Source organism: Schistocerca gregaria, chromosome 11, assembly GCF_023897955.1.
Source record: "Schistocerca gregaria isolate iqSchGreg1 chromosome 11, iqSchGreg1.2, whole genome shotgun sequence".
In the NCBI taxonomy this organism is placed as follows: Eukaryota; Metazoa; Arthropoda; class Insecta; order Orthoptera; family Acrididae; genus Schistocerca; species Schistocerca gregaria.
In genome coordinates, this window is record NC_064930.1 from 52,263,880 (window position 1) to 52,288,261 (window position 24,382).

Here is a 24,382-nt window from a genome sequence, read left to right on the forward strand (position 1 = left end):
GTCTACAATCAGTACAATTATTAGTTACAGCCAGGTTTTTCCCACATTCATTTTTGGAGAATTATAATTATCCACATTTGAAATGTTTTTTTAGCAAAGAAGTTTCTGAAAGATTAACTGACTCTTCTTCTTCAGTCAGCTCTTCATATTTACAGTATTCGTCATGCTTAAAGATCTTTCTCAAAAATAATCTACATACACATCTTCATCATTGATATTGTAGTTATCAAAACCTGTCTTATTTCATATATTTAAAACTCAGTCTTTGATCATTTCTACTAGACAGACATCAGTCAATCATAGGTAGACAAGCAATACTTTGTAATGACTTTTAATTTTAACTAGACACTCAACAGGCCAGAAACAAACATAGCTAGTTGTGTTGCTGCACTAATCGATTTGCATTCGTTTGCATGGTTACCAACACTTGTTTACAAATGTGAAATGCAGTATGGTAAATGTTTAAAATAAATAACCATTAATAATAAGTAACTCTTAAAAAGAAATATACAGAGCTAGAGTTTGAATATCAGCAATATTGTTGGCTTGTAAACCTATGAAGGAATATGTACCTGTATTTAGGGCAGACATTATTGTTATCAGGAAACTTTCTTCTCATGAAAGAGACCACGAATAGTTGCCTCATTTGCTTCTGACATTCATGAGAGATTAGTTTTCAAGGTGATACATGTTAGCCAAGTGCATTAATGACAAGAGGTCTCTTGTCAGCCTATGTTATTTCTCTATAAACAACAATAAGTACCTTCTTCTAGGCACGATGCCCACTGCTTTAATGACAGATTTATTATCAATTGTAGCTTGTAGAGGAGGCACTAAAGTGTGTTACATTGAAAAAATCAATAATTTTGAGCAAACAACTTTTTTTATGGTATTCAACATTTGACTTTGCCTACAGGAATTATATGAAAATTCTAAAAAAGTAGCCCTAAAATTGGCAAAATAGCCCCAAAGTTGGCAAATAATGCTATAAAAATCAACCATAATATAAAATTATATTTCCCATGTGCTGGTGTTCCATATTAATGAGAGGAAATACAAAGTGGCAGGGTATAATTTGTGAGACTGTTGCCGACAGATATTTGGATGTGGTCACACATCCAAGTCCTGGAAATATTCAGAAATTTGGTTAATAGTAAGGTCAGCTTTTGTTCTTTGTTCCATCCCCTACCCCCACCTCCATTCCCATGTCAGTAGAAACTTGTTACAGCTTCCTTTGGAAGAACTTTAACAGATCGATTTTTATGTCTCACATTCTATGAAAATAACAAGCATTTGATACGGTCATGGTAAAGTTCTGAAAATTTAAAAAAAAATCTTGACTTAAGCTAATATTTAGCATTTAGTCAGGAAAAGGAGGGTATGTAATATGTCACGTGCAAATGTGGTGAACAAATCAATCAAAAATAGCCAACCGAAGCTCTCTCTGAACCTACCACAGAAAAAAATGATTGTTAAAAGCGTGAAAACTGATTTTGCTCCATAAGATTAATCCCTGATACCATTAAACAATGTTTTTTCAATTACTTTGTATTTTCCCCCTATGTTGAGTGGCATTTTTATGAAAAATGTGCGTCAACTCTGCATCTAATCACTTTCTGCTCCTTTGGAAATGGAACTAGCAGCTCAGTTGCAGGAAACTGTGCAATGGAAGATGCTTCTGACATTTTGTTGTGAAGAGAACTTTCTGTTGATATCAAATATTTTGTATCCTTTATAGTCATTTATTGGCAATAGTCCAAAACAAATATAATCTTTGGAACTATTTTAGCTACATCTGCCTCCTATCATATCCATGTAATTGCTTTGTTGAGACAGAGATGTCTCCAAACAACATATCAGTGTGTCAGGTTAACTGTAACAGAGTATTTTCCTCATATGACTGCTTGTCCCAACAAAGACAGAATTCCCACAACTATTGAACTGGTGCTGAGAAGCAATAGTTACTACAGTGCCAACTTTTTGATGTTAAGCACCTTTGTTTTCCTTTTCCCTCGATTTTAGAGAGCATCCATATGCTGCCACAGGTAAGTACTACTTCCAGTAATTCAGATGGCAGCAGTTTGTATATGTAACAAGATATATTTGATTTTTAATGAAAGTGGTTACCAACTTTTTTCTTCCAATGGAGGAAACCCACCACAATATCTTTTGAAACCAAAAAGAAAGTTTACAGGTTGTAGGCTTCTCTGTAGCTTCACTAGGAAAAACAGTGTGTGCAGGTCAATCAGGAGGTTGGTCTGAAAATGAAGAAAAATTTTCAGTCTGTTTCAAGATGAGCTAAAGAGATTATACTCTACTTTTGATATTATGCCCATTCTTCAAGCAACCAGCAGAAGACATTTCCACATTAAAAACGCCATGTATAAATTTATTTCATTCCTTAGAAAACAAAAATTAATCATTTAGGGACAACTTCTCAGACTTTGGGTGTCTTCGACATAAGTAATCTGTTGTGAGATATAATCAGCATATTTTGTTCAGGATGAAAGCTCAGATACTGTATTAAGCTTGACTAGTTTTCCTACAAATGATGCAATACTTTCCACAATGAACAGCCTACTAAGATCTAAGATGCTTCTGAATTGTGAAGGGCGGTGTTTTTTTTTTTTTTTTTAATGCAGTGTGGTAGAGAGAACAAGTTTACCAAGTCAGTATGATCTTTGATGTGGGAAAATTACCATTTTATGGTGATACAAACCAATAAATATTCTAAACAGGTTGCCAAAGATCAACTGATAAACCATATTTCATGGAGATCTGTGAGATTTCTTTCTAGTCACACCTTGATTATGATTGTACAGTGTGTGCTTCAACAAGGAAGAAACATTGCACATGTTTGAGTTGCAGGTATTACTTTGAAAAAGCTGGTTGGAAATTTGGAAGCCCAATAATTGTCCAGCACCTGCATGCAATAGCTGCTGAACGAAAATCATCTTTCTCAGACACATTAAATACTTCATCTTTTATATTTTTCCTGGTCTCTGCTAATTGATATCACCATGTAACAAGTAATATTCTCACAAACTGTCTGACAATTATAGAACTCGTATTTAGTGGAATAGGTGTAGATCAAACTACACTACTTCACTGTTACCACTTGATAATAGTGTTGCTCGTGGGGTTGTTTTATGAGAACAGAGATCTCATCACAATTAACCTGAAGCCTCTGAATTTGTCCCATTGAATTGGCAGTGAGGGAATATCAAACAACTGGCTTCCATAGTCCTGGGTTAGAAATGCTACTTTGAATCACATACATATGATGAAGCATATGTGTGACTTAAGATACCATTTGATATGCACAGGATATTAATAATCCATTTTTATCCTAATAACTGACAGGAATGTAGGCAGGTGATGTCATTGACAACCACTGATATTTCAACAAGGACACAATCTGCATTTTCAAATCAAAACTGCAGAAAGCAAACACACACACACACACACACACACACACACACACACACACACACACACACACCTCTGTTAACACTGGCAACATTACAAACCAAAGATGACCAGTGTCAGATGTTATTGAGTGAAATTAATAATCAGTGCGTCTGTTGGCATAAACTCGTTTTTTTCCCCTTTTGTGAAGGGAGAGAGCAAGATTCAATGCAGAATTTAAACAAATCATCTATCTCTATTTATAAGGTTACTTGCTAATTTAATTCCAACAGCTTCCCTAATAACACTCTCCCAATGACTTGATTGCATGCTAGAAACTCTGTTTTGTAATATCCCATAGGATCACCAGAGCCAAGACAGTGTTCTGCAGTGGCAGATTTGCTTGGCTTTTTTAATGGTATGTGCCACTTATGCTCAGTATATTGGTCCTCCATAGTACTGATAGTCTGACCAATATATGACATGCCACAACTGCAAGGAATAATGCAGACACTCACCTTACACAACCAGAACCCTTATATCCCTGAGCTTAGATTGAGATCAAAAACATACTTCATGTCGTATTTTCACAAAATACAACGAATTCTGTAGGAAATGCTCCCTGCACAAGGCAAAAAGGCCATAGACTATAGGACCACCATAATATTATCATCACTCACACAATACACATTGTCAGTAGTGCAACTCACATCTCATCCAAAAGGTGACTTTGAGATGAGCTAAATCTCAGGGTCAGATATGACATGGGTCCTGTGAACCAATGTACAAACTACCCCTTTGCGTTGAGCCAGATGGTGACAACTATCAGCCTTTAGATACAAGTCAGTGTGAATATGCTTCCTATAAACAAAATGTCCTCAACATACCATGCACCTTCATCCTGACCAGCGCATCAAGGAAGGGAAGACAGCCATTCTTTTTCACCTCCTTCATGAGACAGACATTCAGGTAGATTAAATTCAGGTTTCTGAAAACATCATTCAAATTCCTGCTTCTGTGAAACCAAACAACAGAAGTATTGTCTACATACCCAATAAGAAAAAATGAGTTTTTTAAATCTGCAGTCTCCAAAGCCTATTTCTCTAAATATTGCATAAACAAATTAGTAATAATAGGTGAGAATAGGATTGCCATCACAACTCCATCTGTCTGCTCACAATACTGGTCATTGAACAAAGTGTAAGAGGAAATCAATTCATGTTAAAAACGGTGTTTTAAATCAGCACCAAACGTAACCTCAGTCAACTGTAATGAATCAGACAGAAGAACATGAGTGAAGAGAGAGCGCACATCAAAACTTACTAGAGTAAATAAAGATAAATGGCAATTGTGCTTTTTATTTAAATTCTGCATGGAATCCTGCTCCCTCCTTTGTCAAAAAACAGAGGACCAGAGTTTATGCTACTTCGCCGATTGATTATTAGTTTCACCATAATTAATTTCTGATATGCAGTTTTGCTTCGAAACTTTCAGGATGTGCTCATATCAAAATATTGGTTGTTTTTGACATCACCCTGCTGCATTACTATAAGTTATCTGAACATTGTGTATGCTGGGAGAACTCGGGTCTCAAATCTATTTTTACTTTGACAAATAGTCACTACGTCTGCATAAAATAGCAGAATTGTCATCATGTCTGTATTAACCACTTAGACATGGGTATCAAATTCTATTTTTTTAAATGAAATTGTGGTTTTTTGGTTGAACAATAGTAATTATAGACAATTTATAGTGCTGTAATGCATTCTCTTTGAGATTTTATATTGTCAAATAATTCTTAATTACCAAAAATCATCATAGACATAAAACTTTTATAAATTACAAATGCTGCTATACCAATTTTTTTAATTAGAATAAATAAAATAAAATTTGCCATACATCTCAATATATTTGATCTACACTGTTTTTGATTCCCTACACTTAATTCAAATATTGTGGAAAGCAATACACAGTTATCCAAGTACTTCCTATCCCAATGAAGCATTTTATTGTTAAGAGAAGTATAACATTTCAGGTGATATGTATTCACACTAAAAGAACATTAGAACAATGTAATTTTAAATGCAGTTTTAGTATTTTATATCTTCCCAGTTGTATGATTTTTAAAAATATATGACTTATTTTGGTATCAGCTTTACGTATGAATTGTTCCAAATAAATTTCATTTAATGAAAAAGAAATTTGGAGTGACTAAGTAAAACTGCTCAATGGTTTAATCAACCAGTCAGTGTGTAGGAGCTCTAACTAGTGTGCTAGTGGACTAATTAACCACATCTGGTGACCGATTCTACTTCATAAACCTAGATTTATTTTCTATTAGATAGAAGTTACTGGTGAGGAGTCAATTGTGGAACACATGTTGCTTTAGAACATAGCTGAACACTACATTGGAGTGCCAATGTGAGTCAGTATTCAAAATTTCATTGACTATTTAACTGTTCTCAGAATCATCACTCTCAGCTGTAATTTTGTATTATGAATTCAGACTTTTGAAATGGAAGTAGCAAGGATTCAATAGTGTGTTAAAACGAAATGAGAAATGATTGTGCTAAATAAAAGCAACTTCTCAAAAAGTCTTATAACATTGTCAATGGACATAATGAGGATGGAAAGCTGTACAGAAAACACAGAATGACAATGTTGATATAGGAAAACATGCAACTATATTATTATTATTATTATTATTATTATTATTATTATTATTATTATTGTCCTGAGAACCTATGGTCACAGAGATTCATCCAGCTTGGCAAGTACATCTGTGGGACATATTGCACTGCTAAAAATCTGCTGGAGTGGAGGACACACATTATTGGGGTGAATGCCTGGATGAATGTGGGGAGTAGTAGCACCAAAAGGTGAAACCAGCCAAAGAGCAGTGTGTGATTCAGTTGCTTCAAACAGATAAGTTTTGTTAATCTGCTGTCTAATTGTTCAACTGGACTAAAATTGTTGGGATTGAATTTCACTTCCACAACTTATTTAGTCTAAACTGCCTTAAAGAAATTTGATAATTTGTCAAATCCTCAAAGGTGTTACTGTTTTAACTAACTGAGGCATTTTATTCTGTGATGTTTCTCATTAATTATACTGTGATCGATGTTTTTCTGTGTCAGAATGATTAAAATGTTACTGATCATAGAATTTACGAGATGATGTGTGTTTCACATCTGCAAGGTGAAAAAGTGCTCATTGCTCTTAAGGTATGCATTGAAGAGTCCATGTTTACTGGACATTTTTGGTGTGTTTTAGTCCATTGTACCATGTCTCAAAACATCGACTACTTTTTCAACATTAAGCATACAGTTACTAAAGATTGTTTCCTTTATAAACTAGTTTTTCAATACTTTCTTCTACTTTCAGCTGAATTATTCCTTCAGTAACATACATTTTTTCGGTAGCCATGCAGTAATCTCTCATTCTGTACTATGAGCAACATGTTTCACCATATCCAGTCAGTTCTGGGAGGCTACCCCTCTCTTCTTCCCTCATGCTGTGTGGTTTCTTCCATAAGCAAGTTGATACATTCATTGGTGCAGTGAAAGTAATGCAAGACAGAAATGATTTGCTAAGTGTTAATGTAATACTGTGCTGCCAAGTGTAACCAGCAGTTGTAGAAATATTGACATTTTATGCATCTTAGGACATCAGTTATGTAAAAGTATATTTTATGTCATATCATGTGCACAAAGCTGGAGAAAAGGAGGCTCTGGGCAGGGAATCATAATTGATTTTGAGAATTTATGTAGGGAAAGGGATTTATGCTAGATTAAATTAAGCAATAAGCCCAGAAACATGTAGAATTAGGCTGATATTGACTGATTTAGAAAGCACTTGTGCAACACTGGTACTTATTCAATCAGCAATAGATACCATTGTAAGACAAGTTCAGTACAGGGTAATAGGAACATGACAAACAGTGGTTAATTAAGTGAAAGCATTTTTTAAATGTGTTCAGGAGGATACTGTATGAACAGGTGGTGTACTTGTGGCAAAATAAATAATTAAAAATAGTGAGAATCAGGAATACCAAACAAAAACTTACGTTGGGTAGACACTACTTTTTATCTACCAAGGTGGCAGATTGTGCAACAACTAACAACAGAGAGAAATATTACAAGCATTTCCAGACTTCTTTAATTGTAGATGTATTTAATGAAACAAAGACTGCTCAGTGAAAATAATGGAAGACTGGGATACACACATGGTTTTTTTTTCCCTCAAACAGTTTGGTGCTCACAGTTAGTACTTACAGAATTATTTACATTAGGGTTAAATTTTCGTTGGTAATTTTTGTCTAATAGTCATTTGCAAGTACTTTGTGTAAATGCCTGAGAATTTTGCAACAGCAGATGTCAGAAGCATTTATGCACAGGAGAGTGAGTGTCTGTGAGGGCTCAGAGGTCTCCCTCTGTGAGATTTTTCCATTGTAGTTCTGCATGTGAAGGAAGAGGTTCTTATGGAAGATGTGAGTCTGCAGCTGCATTTTTTATACTTTCAGTGCCAAAGAAAATACGTAAAAGACTGCGTGTTATGTTGGGTAAGAGTGAATGAAGCAACAAGATGATTTTGGAGCATTGCAGTGCTTTTGATTGAAGATCCACATCAATATTGAAATTTTATGAGAATGACAGCTATGGAGATTGAAGAAATATTTCTAAATTCTCTATAAATCCATTAGTGTTAAATTCAGACTGCTTTTGTCACTAATATTTCTTGCATCAGGTGTGTTTACACTCTTAATATGTGGTAAAGTGACAATTATGATGAAATAAATTTTCACAAGATTTCGTCAAATACCCATACTTCTTCAAAAGCCAAATAAGTTGGATGTCAGATAAATAAAGCATTTCCAGACACACATGTATCTGAATTTTTTTCTTGCATGTACTTAGGAAACCACTCATAAACTCCTGAATGTCTGTTCTTCAGCACCCTTTATAATCAACAAATACCATGTTATATAAAGTTGTAAATACAGCTATATTACTTGAAGGTAGATGTCCTTTTTCAGACTTCCAGAATAATTGATTTGAACATAACTTCACTTGTTTCTGTGTTATAGAACTACTTGTTCTGTTTCTTTAGATTGTTGGTATTCTGGTACTTCTGTGGAGGTGTTATACAGTGTGAAAATTTGAGCCAAAAAACTTCCGCTTCTTATCTCAGTTCATGTAGTCCAATAGCTGTACACTCCATAATAGTGGCCCTTCCTCATAGAAACTAATTAAATTGACAGTTTTTCCTAAATCCAACTCTTGGCAGCTTTCTTCATTATGTTTTTTGCTGTCACATTGATGATGTCCATTCACAGTGCTTATCTGTAGTGACTGCAGTTTCAACTGTCCAAACAATGCTGTTACATATTTATAGAATGTCTTGTTGGTGTGGGAAGTGCATTGCTTTATCATTCATATTTTCAAATTAATATGGGATCGAGACATTTCAGTGACAGTATTTTTTTTTTTCAATCTTAAAAAATATGTCTGCCATGTGGCAGTAAGTTGGTTTGTTGCACAGCATTGCATAAGTCTTGAACTGTTGTAATAGTGTAACTGCTGTTGAATTATTATGGGACTTTGTTTTGGTTTCAAACTTATAAATGTGCATTCTACTTCAGTTATACTGTTAATATTGACGAACTCCAGAGATTGCTTAGCCTAAAAAAATGGTGACAGACTTTTGTAGGGTATTCTAGGCTATTTTCTAATTACAGCAAGCTTCCAATAATCTGGATTAATGTGGACCAAAATGCTTATGACTATACTACAAACTGCTATTCACTACATTTACAAAGCATGCTATTTGTCACATTAAACTTTTAACTGGAGCATTTCTCACTGAAAATGGAAAACTAACCCACAAAGTTACTCTTCAAACACACTGTGTACTGTGTCACTGGCTTTCAATTCACTTTTGAGAAATAGCCTACATTCTATGGTTTTGTTCACTTTTTTCCTGTTTATGGTTCTCATTTTCCATAGCGTGAAAACATAGGTATAGTCAAAAAAATCGCTTCCTTTAACTCTCAGCATGTCTTCAAAAGGCTCATCTTCACTCACTTCATACCAAACTCACTTTGTTCACTAGATCTGTATCACTTAATTGATAGAATCCTGGCTCACAGCCACTACTATTGGACAGTTTGTGGAAATTTTTGTGGTCCACTTGCTCACAACTGGAAATCAGTATTCTGTTGTAAAATATTCATTCTAATTAAAAAAGAATAATTCAGGCTTTGTATGTTACCTTTTAAAAATTTTGCATAATTAGTTTGCACCCAAGTAATCGGGAGCTAGCTGCATTTTCAGGTAAGAAAGCTATTCTCTCCAGCAGCACATTACAGAGAAACTGCATTTCTTTGGGTTTCTTACACCTGTTCATTTCTGCATCTGTATTGCAATGAAAATATCTGGATGACAATATGTGCTGTGTATCTTCTTTAGAAACAAACTTATTCTGTTTACTCTCAATGCTTGCTGTTGACAAGCTTAATTTCTTTCTCACTTCGTCTATAGCCTTGCATTCAGTTTTTTCTCAATTTTCTTCTTCTCCTTCTTCTTTTTTGTGATAATCTACAATAATGCTGATGTACTGTGGTAACAAAATTTCCTACACAGGTTCTGAGAACAGGTCCCTTGCACCAAAACAAGAAAGTGTGTCCAGAAACATGGGCTTTGAAATGCTTATCTTAAGAGTTATGAGCACCTGATCAGTAGAAGAGGATACCTTTTTCAGCATGGATTTCAGTGGTTTCCATGCCATGGCTGTTAAGAATTTTGTGCAGTGCAGATGTGGATTTAGATATGTTGTTGAGACATATGGCTTGAATCAATTTGAAAGACTATTTTCTGGTAAATTTGGTACAAGGGATCTGTGGTCACTGCTGGCTGGCTCTTTACAGACTAATATTATGGTTAAGATTTATTTGGTTTGTTACCCCAGTTTGATTCTGAGAAAATGCCATCAAGCAATTATCCCAAAACAATTGCTGAGCTTAAAACTACCATTCTGGAGGTCATTAACAACAATGATGTTCCAACACTTAGTGGGTCATGCAGAATTTTGCAATTAGTCTGCGCCACAGCATCGCGAAGGATGGCAGAGATATTGAGCATGTCATAACCTAAATCCGAATATCTGTAATGATGATTACATGTTGAAGAAGGTGTGTGCATGCCATTGTTGGTAACTAATTCACGTTTTTTCATATAGCTCAATAATTGTCACCCTGTATGTGTATCAAATTTGAAACAATAGTTTACATTTTCAGGAGGATGAGCAAGCATAAGCTGGAAGCTACCTGCAGATTTAAAAAGTATGTTTGATTGGGCCTTGAAACTTTTCCCTTGTGCTCCATTTTCTGGTACAAGTTTAATGTGCCCAAAAGTTTCAAAACAGAGCGCCACACACCGCTACAGAGCGAAAGCTTCATTCTGAAAACCAGTGGTTGTTTGGTAGCCTCCCTCTATTTCATGTGGTAATATAAATGTGATAGTGTGCACGTCCTTCTAAATTACCACATGTGATGCTTTCCATGAGAATGTATTTCTGATCGACAATAAAATTCGTCTTTAGGCATATGTGAGCAGACATGAATCTTATATACAGTTTGAGAGCACTTTTTTCTCTGTGGATGTGATGAAGTACTGTACCACTCAAATTTTTGGTGTGTATCTGTGATGGAAGTAATTTTTAAAAACTTACTGCGTGCATTCTGTGTCCTCTAAAAATTGCAACATAATTTAAGTGCACATAACAAGTAGGCAGTGTAATTCATATTTATTAATTGAGTCTAAATAGTAGTAGAATGCTGTTTGTATTTCTTCTTTACTGCCATACATTTTTCATCCATTGCATAATAATATAATAAAATATTTCAGGAGGAAGCATCGGAAGGAAGCGTACCAGGCAGTATACGGTAAGGATGTCATTATACACCATATGTTTGTTTTTTAGAAGTACTGATTTCTATTGTCTCATGGGAAATCGGATGCAACATACAGATTATTTAAATTATGTATTGCTTTGTCAACAAGCAGCTATGTTACAAGGCTATATGATCCATAATATGAAGGTTGGTGATAAATTAATCTCTAATTGGCAATTGGAAGTAGACAAACGCTTATAGCTTCATGGCACTTGCAGGTTGCAAAGGCATACTTTAAAAGGCACAATGTCAGCTCCCTGTTATGTTCATCAATTTGTAAGCAATAAGGAGTTGAAATCAATGGTGTTAGTGCCTATCTGCCAGTTGAAAGGTATGTCTTGTCATTTACTTCCTGCTGAGATTCATGGTCAGTTATGTTGTGTATATGGTGATGGGGTTTTAAGTGATGGTGTTGTGAAGGAGTTGTGCTGAAATTTCAAGGGTGATCATAGAGATATGCATGACCATCATGGTCAGGGAAGACATTCAAACATGAGTGATGAACTTGTGCAGCATATTGATAGAATTTTGTGTGCAATATGTTAGTGCACAGTTTCTGAACTTGCTGATGAAATGACTCAGATTTGAAAAGCAAACCTTGATAAATGTCCTCAAAAGAGAACAAAGTCAAGCATTAGTTAGACATGGTGTTTGTCGAACTTCACTGTACCATAACATGCAGTGACAGACTCATGAGAGGAACAGTGCATGTGAAAATACTTGTAGTACAATAACCAGAATTAATCACATTGTCCAGTAAATATTAGTGCCCAAACATTGCCATTTTAGGTTATAGACACAATATTTAGGTGTCACACAGCAATGTCAAATCACAGATTCTCACATGAAACATTTGGCATTGGATATGTACAGATTGGAAGGATTGGGCATGGAATGGGTATCCAGATTGGTGCGGTTAAGTAAGTGAAAAGTTGGCCAGTTTCCAAAAAGAACTCTGAAGGATTTATTCCATAAAAGGGCCACCTAGGAGGGAAGAAAACCACTGACTAGAGAGGTTGCCACTGAGACCAAAATGTTTTGGGTGGCTTTTGAGAGCAGGAGAGGTATATGTTAGCTGGCCAGCCACCAGCAAGCAAGAGATAGTAGCATCTTCACTCATTCTCATGTGTGCCTGCACCACATGACTCACTCTTGGCACCCTACCAGCCAATGAGGGTGAACAAGTCCTTACTATGAGAACCTTAAAAAGTCAGCATAATGTGCTGAAGCCATGGGATAATGTGGGCAATCTGCACAGCATCCAAGATTGCAACAATGAATTAAGAACTCTCAATAAAAAGTTTTGAAAAATATACTTCCTCTTCCCTTTCCACACTGGTGAGCCCTGCATATTCCTTCCCTCTTGTGCAGGAATCAAGTATAAATTTTTAAAATTTCTTAGCAAAGTTCAGTGATGAAAAGCTATGACTCCCTTCATAGGGAGCATGGGAACAAGGCCCTATGAAGTAACACGGGTGGGGAGGTATTATTATTTCATTTAAAATAAATAGGGATGTAGTTTACAACTTAATGGGTGTTATACAATATTTTAATGAATGTAAATCATAATTTTACAATGTGCTATAGTTTTTTATTTCTTTTACTCGTCTTTGATTACAAAATTGCCGTTGGATCAGAAAATTATGACCTCATTGCATCTTGCCTTGCACACTCAGGGGGTAATCTGGTCTATGGTGAAGAGGTATGGTGCACAGTGTCAGTAGGTAGGGTATTGTATGTGGAGACAAAGGTCACACATCTGTAAGAGTCAGCAGCAATATATAAGCCCCTGTGTGTGGCTGCAGAGAACAGTTGTGCTGCAGAAGTTAAGTGACTAGTGGTGTCTGCTGGGTGATGTCCGAAGAAAGTTACCCAAAACGGCAAGTCCTTATGTGGTGAACATTAGTGGGAGGTCCAGAGGGAGTGTTTACACAATAAAAAGGGCTAAACAAAATAGAGGTTCTTTCCCTTTTAATTACATTACTTCTGCTAGTGATGGAACAAGACTATTAGTAACTAGGTTCTGAGCTGGCCTTTCCTTTGTCACTGACAATATTAAATTAATTTTTATTCACTAAGTACAAAGATGCTGATGTGAAATTGAAGAACCCTTTTACAAAACACTTCACGTGACTAATCTTATAACTATCCACACATATCTAAAGAAGGGATCCTTGCTTCATTGGCTGTTAAAGTTCGCTGGTGGCTGGCACTCAGCAACAAGTTGATGTTGTCTGTAACAATAAAGTCTTTTGTATAAAAATCTCTTAACTTCATCACGGAGAGCTAGTACTAGATGAGCGGAAATATTGTTAGGCAATGTCACAGTTAACATATGTTTTTGCTGGTCATCCCAAGAAAGTTACCCAAAAAGGCACAGACTGGTAGCTGAAACAAGTGTAAAGAAGAGGCAATGGATAGTGAGACTGACAACCACTGGAATGTATTTTGGAGCAGATTGAAGTTCTGGCAATGAGAAATAGGGGAAAATTGGAAGCAATGTAAAATAGGTTTTCAGGCACAAAAGTGAAACGAAAGCCCTGGATACTGTCAGCTGTTGATGTAAACAAGGTGAGAGATTTATGTGCAGCATTGTGAGTATTCCAAGAATACAAAAACACACAATCTTAGCTGCAACAGATTGGCGTCACTCTGAAGGCAGTGGGGTATAGTTAACAATGTACCATTAGAATCAACTGTGGATCACATAGGCACATCTGAGACGATTCATCCTCATTACTGAGTTTTCTAGAGAGAGGCTAGTTAATGCAGTAAGAAGGGAGATTCAATGCCTGTGACCTTGGCTGGAAAAGACAAGATGTTGAGCTGGTATTTCTGGTAAAGTTTAGCCGTGGACAATTCTCCATCAACAAAAGGATGGTGTTGGTAGTCCAGCAGTAGTATAAGAATTAGACAGGTTTAAATAAATCCAGTAACTAACAACAGCAGTTGCACACCAATATTAATTCACAAAGAACCGAGTTGTTCAAAATATGTTGGAACCAGATTTGTCTTGAGTGTAATACACTCTCTTTCTGAGTGCCCATTCACTAAATAGGTAATGCAAATGCAGGAGCTGCAGAAGGCTGGAAATGTTTGTTGCGAAGAACCAAGGAGTTATTGCAGTTTCTGGCATAATAGTGAGAAACAACCCATAGTGCTTAAGAAGAGGAGGGGTAGCTACACAGTAGTACTTTAACATAAACAATGACACTTTACTATCACAGGAAATAAATGGTTATGCCCTTTGTACAAAATTTCAAACACTTCATCAAAATATAAAAGCATTAAAATACTAAAGTATTAAACATAACATAGGAAAATCAGCACATATACTAATTAATTACAACGTAGCCTAAAATGTGTGTTATTCATCATCACATTGACCACTGACCTGCACAAGCTGTCTGTCACATGCTAGAAGCTGTGTAGAACGTCTGCAATACCTCTGAAGCACCATAAGCAAAGTTGTTCACTCCTCCGTCTGAAGTGGTGACAGGTAAGATATCCTGTCAGGTGTAGAGGTTGATGAGGGTGTAGACGATGAGGAGGAGCGAGAACCCCACCCATGTGGGTGTCAAGCCCGCATTCCTACAGACAGGATCAGCACATGAAGACATCTGCCATCAGGAAAAGGAACCAAAGGTCCCCAGTGCAGAATGACAATGAGTCAGAAGAAATACCAACTCGGCCTGTTTTGGACCTTCAACATCAAATGATAAGACCTTACCATCAAATCCACATAACTGGAAACATGTCAAGAAAGAGAGAGAGGATTTCCCTGGTGAAACATTGCATGGCGAATTAGATGTCATGGATTTCCACTTGGATTCTGACCATGGCCAAAACCAAGGTCACCGAAAGGGACAATACACGATAGTATGGTTTTATTCCTGTTTTTCAGAAACACCAACAAAAACGCAGCCAAACTGTACAGCACCTTCCTACAAAGTGTTGAGCAGAGAAAATGGAAATGAGAAACCATTTTGCACTAATCATGCCACTGGAAGAGGCGCACACACTCAACCAATCACAGTTACCACTAGTCCAACAAGAAAGAGCCAATCAACCAATCAAACCCAAGCATCAGAAAGTGCTGCCAGTCACGATTTATTAAATGGAGAAATATGCTGAGTGCTTTGAAAGCAAAGGTGATAGAATGAAATACCACTTCAATAACAATGAGGACCAATGCATACCGATCAAATTTTTCAAAACATACTGGCTGCCATATTTCTCTTACCAGCCACCTGAACAAAAAGATATGTCGTCATCAAACGAGTTCCTGTGTCAGTAACAGAAGAGGAACTGACACAGGAGAAGAAGCCTTTCCAAAAACAAAAGTACACAAATACAAAACTAGCAGAAGCAGCTCAGAAAAATCTGACAGCTATGTGCCTACTGCAACAACCTTCCTCCTGCCAATTACAATGCAAGGATATGGGACATATAATACTTGCTCTACTCTAGAGTTTGAGCCAAACTCTAGAAAGGAAAGGTGATGTGGACAAAACCAATGTCGCAAATGTCGTTATTTTGAGTGTACCACCAACTATTGTTACGTGCTGGCATTGTGTGTCAAATGCAGTAACAATGCCTATTAAGGCTGTCCCCAACCAGAAATTGCACAACCAGAATACACTAATTGCCATGGAGAAAACATTGCCCTCTTTCATGGGTCCCACAACACAATACAACACAACACCACCACCCATTACCAAATCAAGATTCCTTGATGCCTCAGGACGTCCTATTAAATGATCCATGCTTTTATTCAGGTTGTAAAAATGATCGTTACTTCCCAAATGGATTCAGTATCTCCTCAATATCTTATCAGCAGTTTCAGCATTCTTCTGAAGCAGCACATGTCAAAAGCACCTATTTTCTTCTCGTCTGAACTGTTTATAGCCCACGTTTCAGTTCTGTGCAAGGTTACTCTTGATGCAAATACTTTCAAACCTTTAAATTTATATTCGATGTAAACTAGTTCCTCATTTTCAGAAATGTTTTTCTCGCTCATGCACCTTGCTTTTTCTATTCCCTGTGCGTCATCCACCTCCACTTGTTTTGCTGCCTCAATAACAAATCTCATCTACTACTTTTAATGCCCGATTTCCTAACTTAATTCCATCAGAATCATCTGGTTTAATTGAGATACATTTCATTATCCTTATTTTACTTCTGTTGATATTTATAACCTTTTTTCATGACATTATCCATTCAGTTCAACTGTTCCTCTAAGGCTTTTGCTATTACTGACAGAATTACACCGTCTTCTCCAATATTTAGTTTTTATTTATTTTTCTGTTAACTTTAATTTCCTTTACAAATTTCTCATTTGTATCCTTGACTGGTTGCTCAATGCACAATTGAATAACATCAGGTATTGACAACACTCTCTAACTACCTTCTCAACAACCCTTCATGTCTTTCCATCACAGTCTGGTTTTTATGGAAGTTGTAAATAACCTTTCAGTCCCTGTATTTTATCCATGCTACGTACTGAATTTCAGTGTGTCTTATAGTCAACATTGTCAAATCTTTCCTCAAAATTGATGAGGAGTAAGTTTGCCATCGTTAAACATACCTTCTGAGAGAGGGCCCATCTTGCGTCATGTGTTCCGACATTTGTCTGGAATCCAAACTGATCTTCCCTGAGCTCAGCTTCCATTAGTCTTTTTTTCTTTGATAAATAATTTGTGTCAGTATTTTGCAACTATGATGTATTAGACCAATTGTTCAATAATAGTCTCATCTATCAGCAATTACCACCTTTAGCATTGGGTATTACACTCTTCTTGATCTGAGAGTATTTTTCCTGTACCACAAATGTTGTGTACCCAGTGGAATAGTTTTATTGTAGCGTTTTCTGCCGAGCATCTCAATAATTTTGAGGAAACATCATTTGCTCCAAATGCCTTGTTTAGATTTATGTGATTCAGTGTTCCGTTAATTCAATTCAGTATTTCATTTGTTGTCCAAGGACTTCGATAATCTATCACCAATGATAATCTATCCCCCAAAACAGCTGTCAATGTTAACTCTTACAGTAATAATTCTTAACCAAAGGGATTTTGCTCCAACAAGAATTTACATTCAGATAAATGAACAATAGACAGTGTAAAAAAATTATGTAGCATTTGTAATGAGGAGCACTTGTATGTGGGGTCATAGGGTATCAATGCAGTTAACATATAGTTTTGCAAATTTTTCCCTTTCAAACATTAAGTACAAGTTATAATGATGCAATAATCAGCTGCTGTTGAAATATGTCCAGCAAATGAGCTTTTCTCTTTTCGGTACAGGTAAAAAGAGAAAAAATAATTACAATGGCTTTTGAAGAGTCAGACAACCCAAACAATTCCACCACTCTTATTTTATGAAAGCTATTCATAGGTAGCATGTAGCTTCAGACCTTAGTCAATGAAATGCAAATGTAATTCACTGACCTATTAATTTGGCTAACTCCATATCTTTCAAAATCACATAAGAGATGCACAAGATAATGTTTATTCATGGAAGCATTTTTCCTGCCACTAGCTGGAAATATGACAACATCCCTGAATGTACTTCAAAACACTGTGATCTTTGACTGACTTCATGCAGATGCAGGAAATTATCGTACTACCTTTACTTATTATTTTCTTATCATTATGATTAAATATTCTGAATGGTTCTCACTTAAGTAACGGTAACACAGTTACAGAATTTGGTTTTGAATCCAGGCAACTCGTTCTAGCCTGAAACTACAACTGCTCTCATCTTTTACATTTCAAACTATCCACCTTGCCTGCCTCTGGGGCAAACAGAGATCATTGTCAGGTAGCTCAGTGGTAAAATCTTTACCCTTCAAAGGGAAGACTGTGGTAGCTGTTAGCTGAAATATCACTAGAGACAAGAGTTTTACATCTCTGTAACAAAGTAACACTCAAGCATATTGACAGTCAGTAAAGAAATATTTAGAAAATTTCTCCCTCATAAGTTTCTTTGCTACTTTCATTCAGTACCATGTAGATCTAAAGATGAAAAACCTACAGATTTGCACAGTTGTTATTGCTGCTTTAAGTGAATAATACTAAAAAGAATGTAATTTACTCATAATGTTAATAGTGTAATGGAAGGCTAAAAAACATAATTACTTCACTAAATAAGCTTCATGTTTGCAGTACACATAAGACATAAAGAAATAGCTGTAACAGCTTCTGAAGACTGGGGCTGTACAAATAATGCCTCCTGCCCTTCAGTTATGATTTTTGGGTTGCAATTGATGAGTCTGGATATTGTTTTCTATAAGTACGCTTTATATCAAAATCTAAGTTACAAAAATGTTAAAACTCATTGGGCTATACTTCAGATATTTCAGCTGCAAGTTAATGCGATAGGAGTAGGCTTCACCATCTCCTCAAAACACCATCTTCCCAACTGCTAGCCAGCTCAGCACATCAGCTTAGAGAAAGTATTCTCCATTCACTAGTCTAATGATGAATTGACAACATTGTGCAATATGAGTGGCAACAATGCGATCATGATTTACTTCCTGTTGTGGTTCATAACTGTCCTGTTAAAATCACTTTGTATGTCATTGTCACTAGTGATACACAGTGTAAGTGCTTCTCACTGGTGGTTAATGATTGGGTGTCAGATTTATTATTTGATTCCAGGAAAGTCAATATACACAGAATCTATAACTAATCTCATGTTTAACATTACTAATCATGTCCATTAAACAACAATACAACAATGAGAGTGAAGTTGCTGCATTAGCTGTAGGACCTTATCCCGCTAAAGACCTAAACATTTTGTCTGCTTTTTACTTTTCCTGTTGCCTAGCTTTAAGCATTCAGGTTGAGAACTATTAAGGAAATCTTAGCTCCACCATCTTTAGTGTCTTTGCAATTTCGATATACTACCCCATAGATATAAAGGTGAAAAATTTTAAGAAATTGTGACCTTACATCCTTGTTAAAACCTTTGTTTGCTTATACCTAAACTCACCTTATGTTTTTGTTGGTACACAATTCAGTTGATTGTGCGTGGCATTGAATGATTTAGCTGGGTTTCTTCTTGGATTGACTCACAATCTGAGGTTTGTGTATTTTAGTGGTAATCCTGAAATACCACTCAGGTAGGATCAAGACTTTTCTAGGCAAGGACCACACTGGTCTCTAAAGTGCAGAATATTCTGGCAATATGTTTTTTTAAGTTAGACTTTCTTTGTGAGTGTATCCTGCTAAATTGTAATTCACACAAACACACACAAAACGAACAAACTATATTGTATGAGAGACAAGCAAAGCCAGAAGTAGCCAAAAAGTTATTATTGAAAATGTAATTCAATTGTATTACAACTGAGCATATTTTCATAGTGTTTATTGTTGGTTAGTTGAATATAACTAAAGAGGATAGGCGAGAAATTAATCAACAATAATGTAGCCCCCCATTAATTAAAACTGCCTGACAATGGTAGCACAGTTTTTTGATTCTATGCCTGTAGAGAGCTACTGATTTACACTCATGCTCGTAAATAAAGAATAATGCTGATACATGGTGAAACAATGCTCTGGTGGATGGTTTACGGGTTTAAATCACCTTGGGGTATGACCATGCGGTGCATTTGACCTGCAGTCATCAAATGGTGGTGCTGGCAGCAGTCCACATATGCAGAAGTGTGTTGGTGCAAGCCAGAGTACGGTGCAGAGAGTAAGTGCACAGACGTTTTCATATGTGATTATGGTGACTGTTTGTTGAAAATGGCTCAAAGAACATATTGATGACGTCATGAGAGGTAGAATACTAAGGCGACTGGAGGGATGATCAAACATAGCAGGTTGTAGCATGGGCCCTCCATGTGCCACGAAGTGTGATCTCAAGATTATGGCAATGATTACAGCAGACAGGAAACATGTCCAGGCACTACAGTACGGGACGTCCACAGTGTACAACACCACAACAAGGCCGATACCTCACCATCAGTGCTCGCAGACAGCTATGGAGTACTGCAGGTAGCCTTGCTCGTGACCTTACAACAGCCACTGGAACAGTTGTCTCTAGACACACAGTCTACAGATGACTGAATAGATATAGTTTATTCGTCCGAAGACCTGCAAGGTGCATTCCACTGACCCCGGTGACAGGAGAGCTTGTAAATCCTGGTGTCAAGAACACAGTACATGGATATTGGAACAGTGGTCACAGGTTATGTTCACAGACAAGTCCAGGTATAGTCTGAACAGTGATTCTTGCTGGGTTTTCATCTGGCGTGAACCAGGAACCAGATACCAACCGCTTAATGTCCTTGTAAGGTACCTGTATGGAAGTTGTGGTTTGATGGTGTGGGGTGGGATTATGATTGCTACATGTACACCCCTGCATGTCTTTGACAGGGGAACTGTAACAGGTCAGGTGTATCGGAACATCATTTTGCACCAGTATGTCCACCTCCTCAGGGGTGCAGTGGGTCTTACCTCCCTCCAGATGCATGATAATGCACGGCCCCACTGAGCTGCCATCATGGAGGAGTACCTTGAAACAGAAGATATCAGGCGAATGGAATTGCCCACGTGTTCTCCAGACCTAAACCCCACCGAACACTTCTCGGATGCTCTCGGTCGACGTGTCGCTGCATGTCTTCAAACCCCTAGGACACTCCAGGAGCTCCGACAGGCACTGGTGCAATAATGGGAGGCTATACCCAAGCAGCTGCTTGACCACCTGATCCAGAGTATGCCAACCTGTTGTGCAGCCTGTGTGCATGTGCATGGTGATCATATCTCATTATGATGTTGGGGTACATGCACAGGAAACAGTGGCATTTTGTGCCACATGTGTTTTGGGACAGTTTTCTCAACTTATCACCAATACCATGGACTTACAGATCTGTGTCTTGTGTTCCCTATGTGTCTATGCTATTAGTGCCAGTTTTGTGTAGTGCCACATAGTGTGGCACCACATTCTGCAATTATCATTAATTTATGAGCATGAGTGTAGAAACAAAAGCGTCATCAATCCAGGTTTAATGTACGTTTTTGACCATAAATAAAATTTCTTGATAGTTATTTGATAAGAGGTAAGAAATATAAATGTTGAGGGTGCTAGATCAGAAAAAATGTGCAGTAGGGGTTACTTTCTAGCCAAGTTCCTGACTTGTTACTTCTGTGAAGGCAGCAGAGTGTAGATAGGCATTCTTGTACAGTAACTACAGTAGGTGCAATTTACTTCGATACTTTTTGTATGTTGAGATAGCAAGGCATCTCAGATATTGAAATGGACGCCAACTGCGATGGACACACCTACACACCCCTGGTATGCAGTTCTTAACACAAAACATCATCTTTGTGCAACTACATATGTTTTCTGTGTATAAAGTTCATACTTAGTGGTTAAAAAGTGGTTCAGTCCCCCATGTAATCATGCTGTTTTATATCTTCAGTTATTGACTTTTTTTCCATTTGTTGTATGTTTCTCTATTTCTGGCAAACATGTATAGATACTGAGTTGAAATTTATATAAAATACTGATGTGTCCTGTCCCTTGGCAGTGTAAATAATTTAAGCTTATCACTACATCTAAGTATTCGGATAACCACAAACTCACTCATCAAATCCTTTCAATGAACAATCTGCATAAATGTCCGTTCTGGTGGTCTACCAGTAAAGTACAGGGCTGGAAATTGAGAGGTCATGGAACTCATTCTGTCAGATCACCACTGTCTCTGTTTTCACTTTAATGTAGCCTTAGCATCTGAACGATGTGCGGAATCACCAGAAACAACACAATGCACAGTCCTTTGTTAAATTGTAGCTCCCTTTTCCCTGGCTGCATAACTGGAGTAGGTTAGGAATACCCAACTAACCGAAGTGACGTCCATTGAATGACTTGGAATGACTTGCACCATGGCATTGAGGCAAACAAAACAACAACAATAATAATAATAATAATAATAATAATAATAGTTATTATTATTATTATTATTATTATTACTATTACTATTATTATTGGTAAACAAATTGAAGTTTGTACATAACTCTGAGTGTGAGTCCTCCGTGCACTTCTCAATATTTTAGGTAATTTTTGCCCAGGTGGACTAAATATATCAATAATCTTCACATAGTATGTTGCATGAAAAGGTCAGTATGTCTTTACCACGAAATGTGGTTCAAAAACATAATGATGGAAATGTAGTCGATATCTGGCCTTTGCATTTACACTGCATCATATTTATAAGTAAACCATAAAATAATGGATACTTCCGCCCAAAATCACAAGTGGAAAGCAACACTTCCAGTAGAAATTTCTGCAGCCTACCGTGTTTGCAGTTTGTACAGCTGGGTGTTACGTGATTCTTTTTTAATGGTAACAAAACCTAGTCAAAAGTATACATTGGGTATCCAAGACAGCTATTCGGATTAACAAAGAAATTAATGCAACCAGCAGACTGTAATCAGCCTCTAGACAATCAGAGTTCTCTTTCTGTGTGCAGCATCCTTCTTTATGATACAATCATGAGCAAGTGCTCTGTGAAGGTTGGTGGTTACTTGGAGTGATTCTAGCTTTGGTTGCTAAGTGTCTGTGTTTGAGTCACACATTAGGAAATCGTTTTTGACACACACACACACACACACACACACACACACACACACACACACACACACACACACACACCACTTCACCTGTGGTAATGCAAGTTGGACAGTGTAGGTTTTCACCATGGTTTCGAATCCACATTAAATATGACATCACTTCTCTACCTGCCTTGGGCATTGATGTTTGTGATGTCCTTAGGTTGGTTAGGTTTAAGTAGTTCTAAGTTCTAGGGAACTGATGACCTCAAAAGTTAAGTCCCAGAGCGCTCAAAGCCATTTTGAAACTTTGCTACCTCATTTAGGAGTGTCTGTGTAGGTTGGAATATGACAGAGGTGGGTGTCATGCCAGGTAGAAACTCTGTAAATATTCGCCTCAACTGGGATTCAAAATCTCTCCTTTAGGTGGGTTGACTTGTTTGTGACAATTCATTTCCATCATTCTTTTGTTTCCTCAAGTTTCTGAAATTCTCAAGATCTCCATAAAGAGCACGTATCTCAGTTTGAATCCTGGTCTCCCAAAAAAATATTCATCATGTCATTTCAGGTTGTTGTACGTGCACAGGTGTCAAATGCTTATGATTTTTAACACTTTTCCATGCTTTTTCTACAATAACGTTTGGTACAGGTTTTGATTCACAGTCAGATATGGATCTTTCTGTCACATTGTTTCGTGTTCAACATGCCACTCTTCGTTACTGGTGAAAAGGAATCCGATAGTTAGTGTCTGTTCATATGTAGTCAACAGTTATGGCATGGGCAGGATTTGCCTCTCATTCAGCACAGAAATTAACATCATGTTATGTCCATTTCAGATATGTGACCATCTCGCCACTGGTGAAATAACCCAATTTTTAAAGTGTACTTGTCACCAGAAGTCGACGACAATAGGTCGAATCCCAGTAAGAGAAAAACTTTTTGGTTTCGTTCTTTTATTTTCAGTAATCTCGATATTGGTGAAAATGTAAGATTTCTAACATTTGATTGTGCTTAGTTAGCAATCCAATTAGTTGCTGGGTTCGAGTCCCCATCCAACACAAAACATTATGCCATGTCATTTCAAATTCAAACCAGTGCACACTTTGTTACTTGTGATTGAAACCAGATTGAATACCTTTCGTGGTCAAGTAAGAGGCACAACAGTAGCTGGATCGAAGTCCTGGGTCCCAGTCCAATACAAAAATGTTTGTGATGAAATTTCAAGTTGAACTTTGTGTTTTGAAATGCCTCTTACTGTAATAAATATGAGTTTACAAGCGTCATGGCTATGTCACCTCTAATAACACGTTTTCTCATATTTGCATTATCGTAATATTAATATGCCTCTAGATTGATAGCTATAAATAGCTATCTGTTGTGGTCTGTTGTAATAACGATTTTCTGTAGTCCAATGGCTGTACAGAAAAGAGAGCAGAGGACTTGCGAGATAGTTAAATTATGTGAG

The 24,382-nt window shown here is 36.9% G+C and overlaps 1 protein-coding gene across 2 annotated transcripts in view; it reads left to right on the plus strand.

Moving 5' to 3' along the window:
* LOC126295274 (zinc finger protein 596-like) overlaps positions 1-24,382 on the plus strand; it is a 128,143-nt gene that overhangs the window by 78,985 nt on the left and 24,776 nt on the right. For both annotated transcript variants that reach the window (XM_049987702.1, XM_049987703.1), the window contains exon 7: positions 11,313-11,350. In XM_049987702.1, coding sequence (XP_049843659.1) covers positions 11,313-11,350 — 38 coding nt within the window. The remainder of the gene's footprint in view (positions 1-11,312; positions 11,351-24,382) is intronic.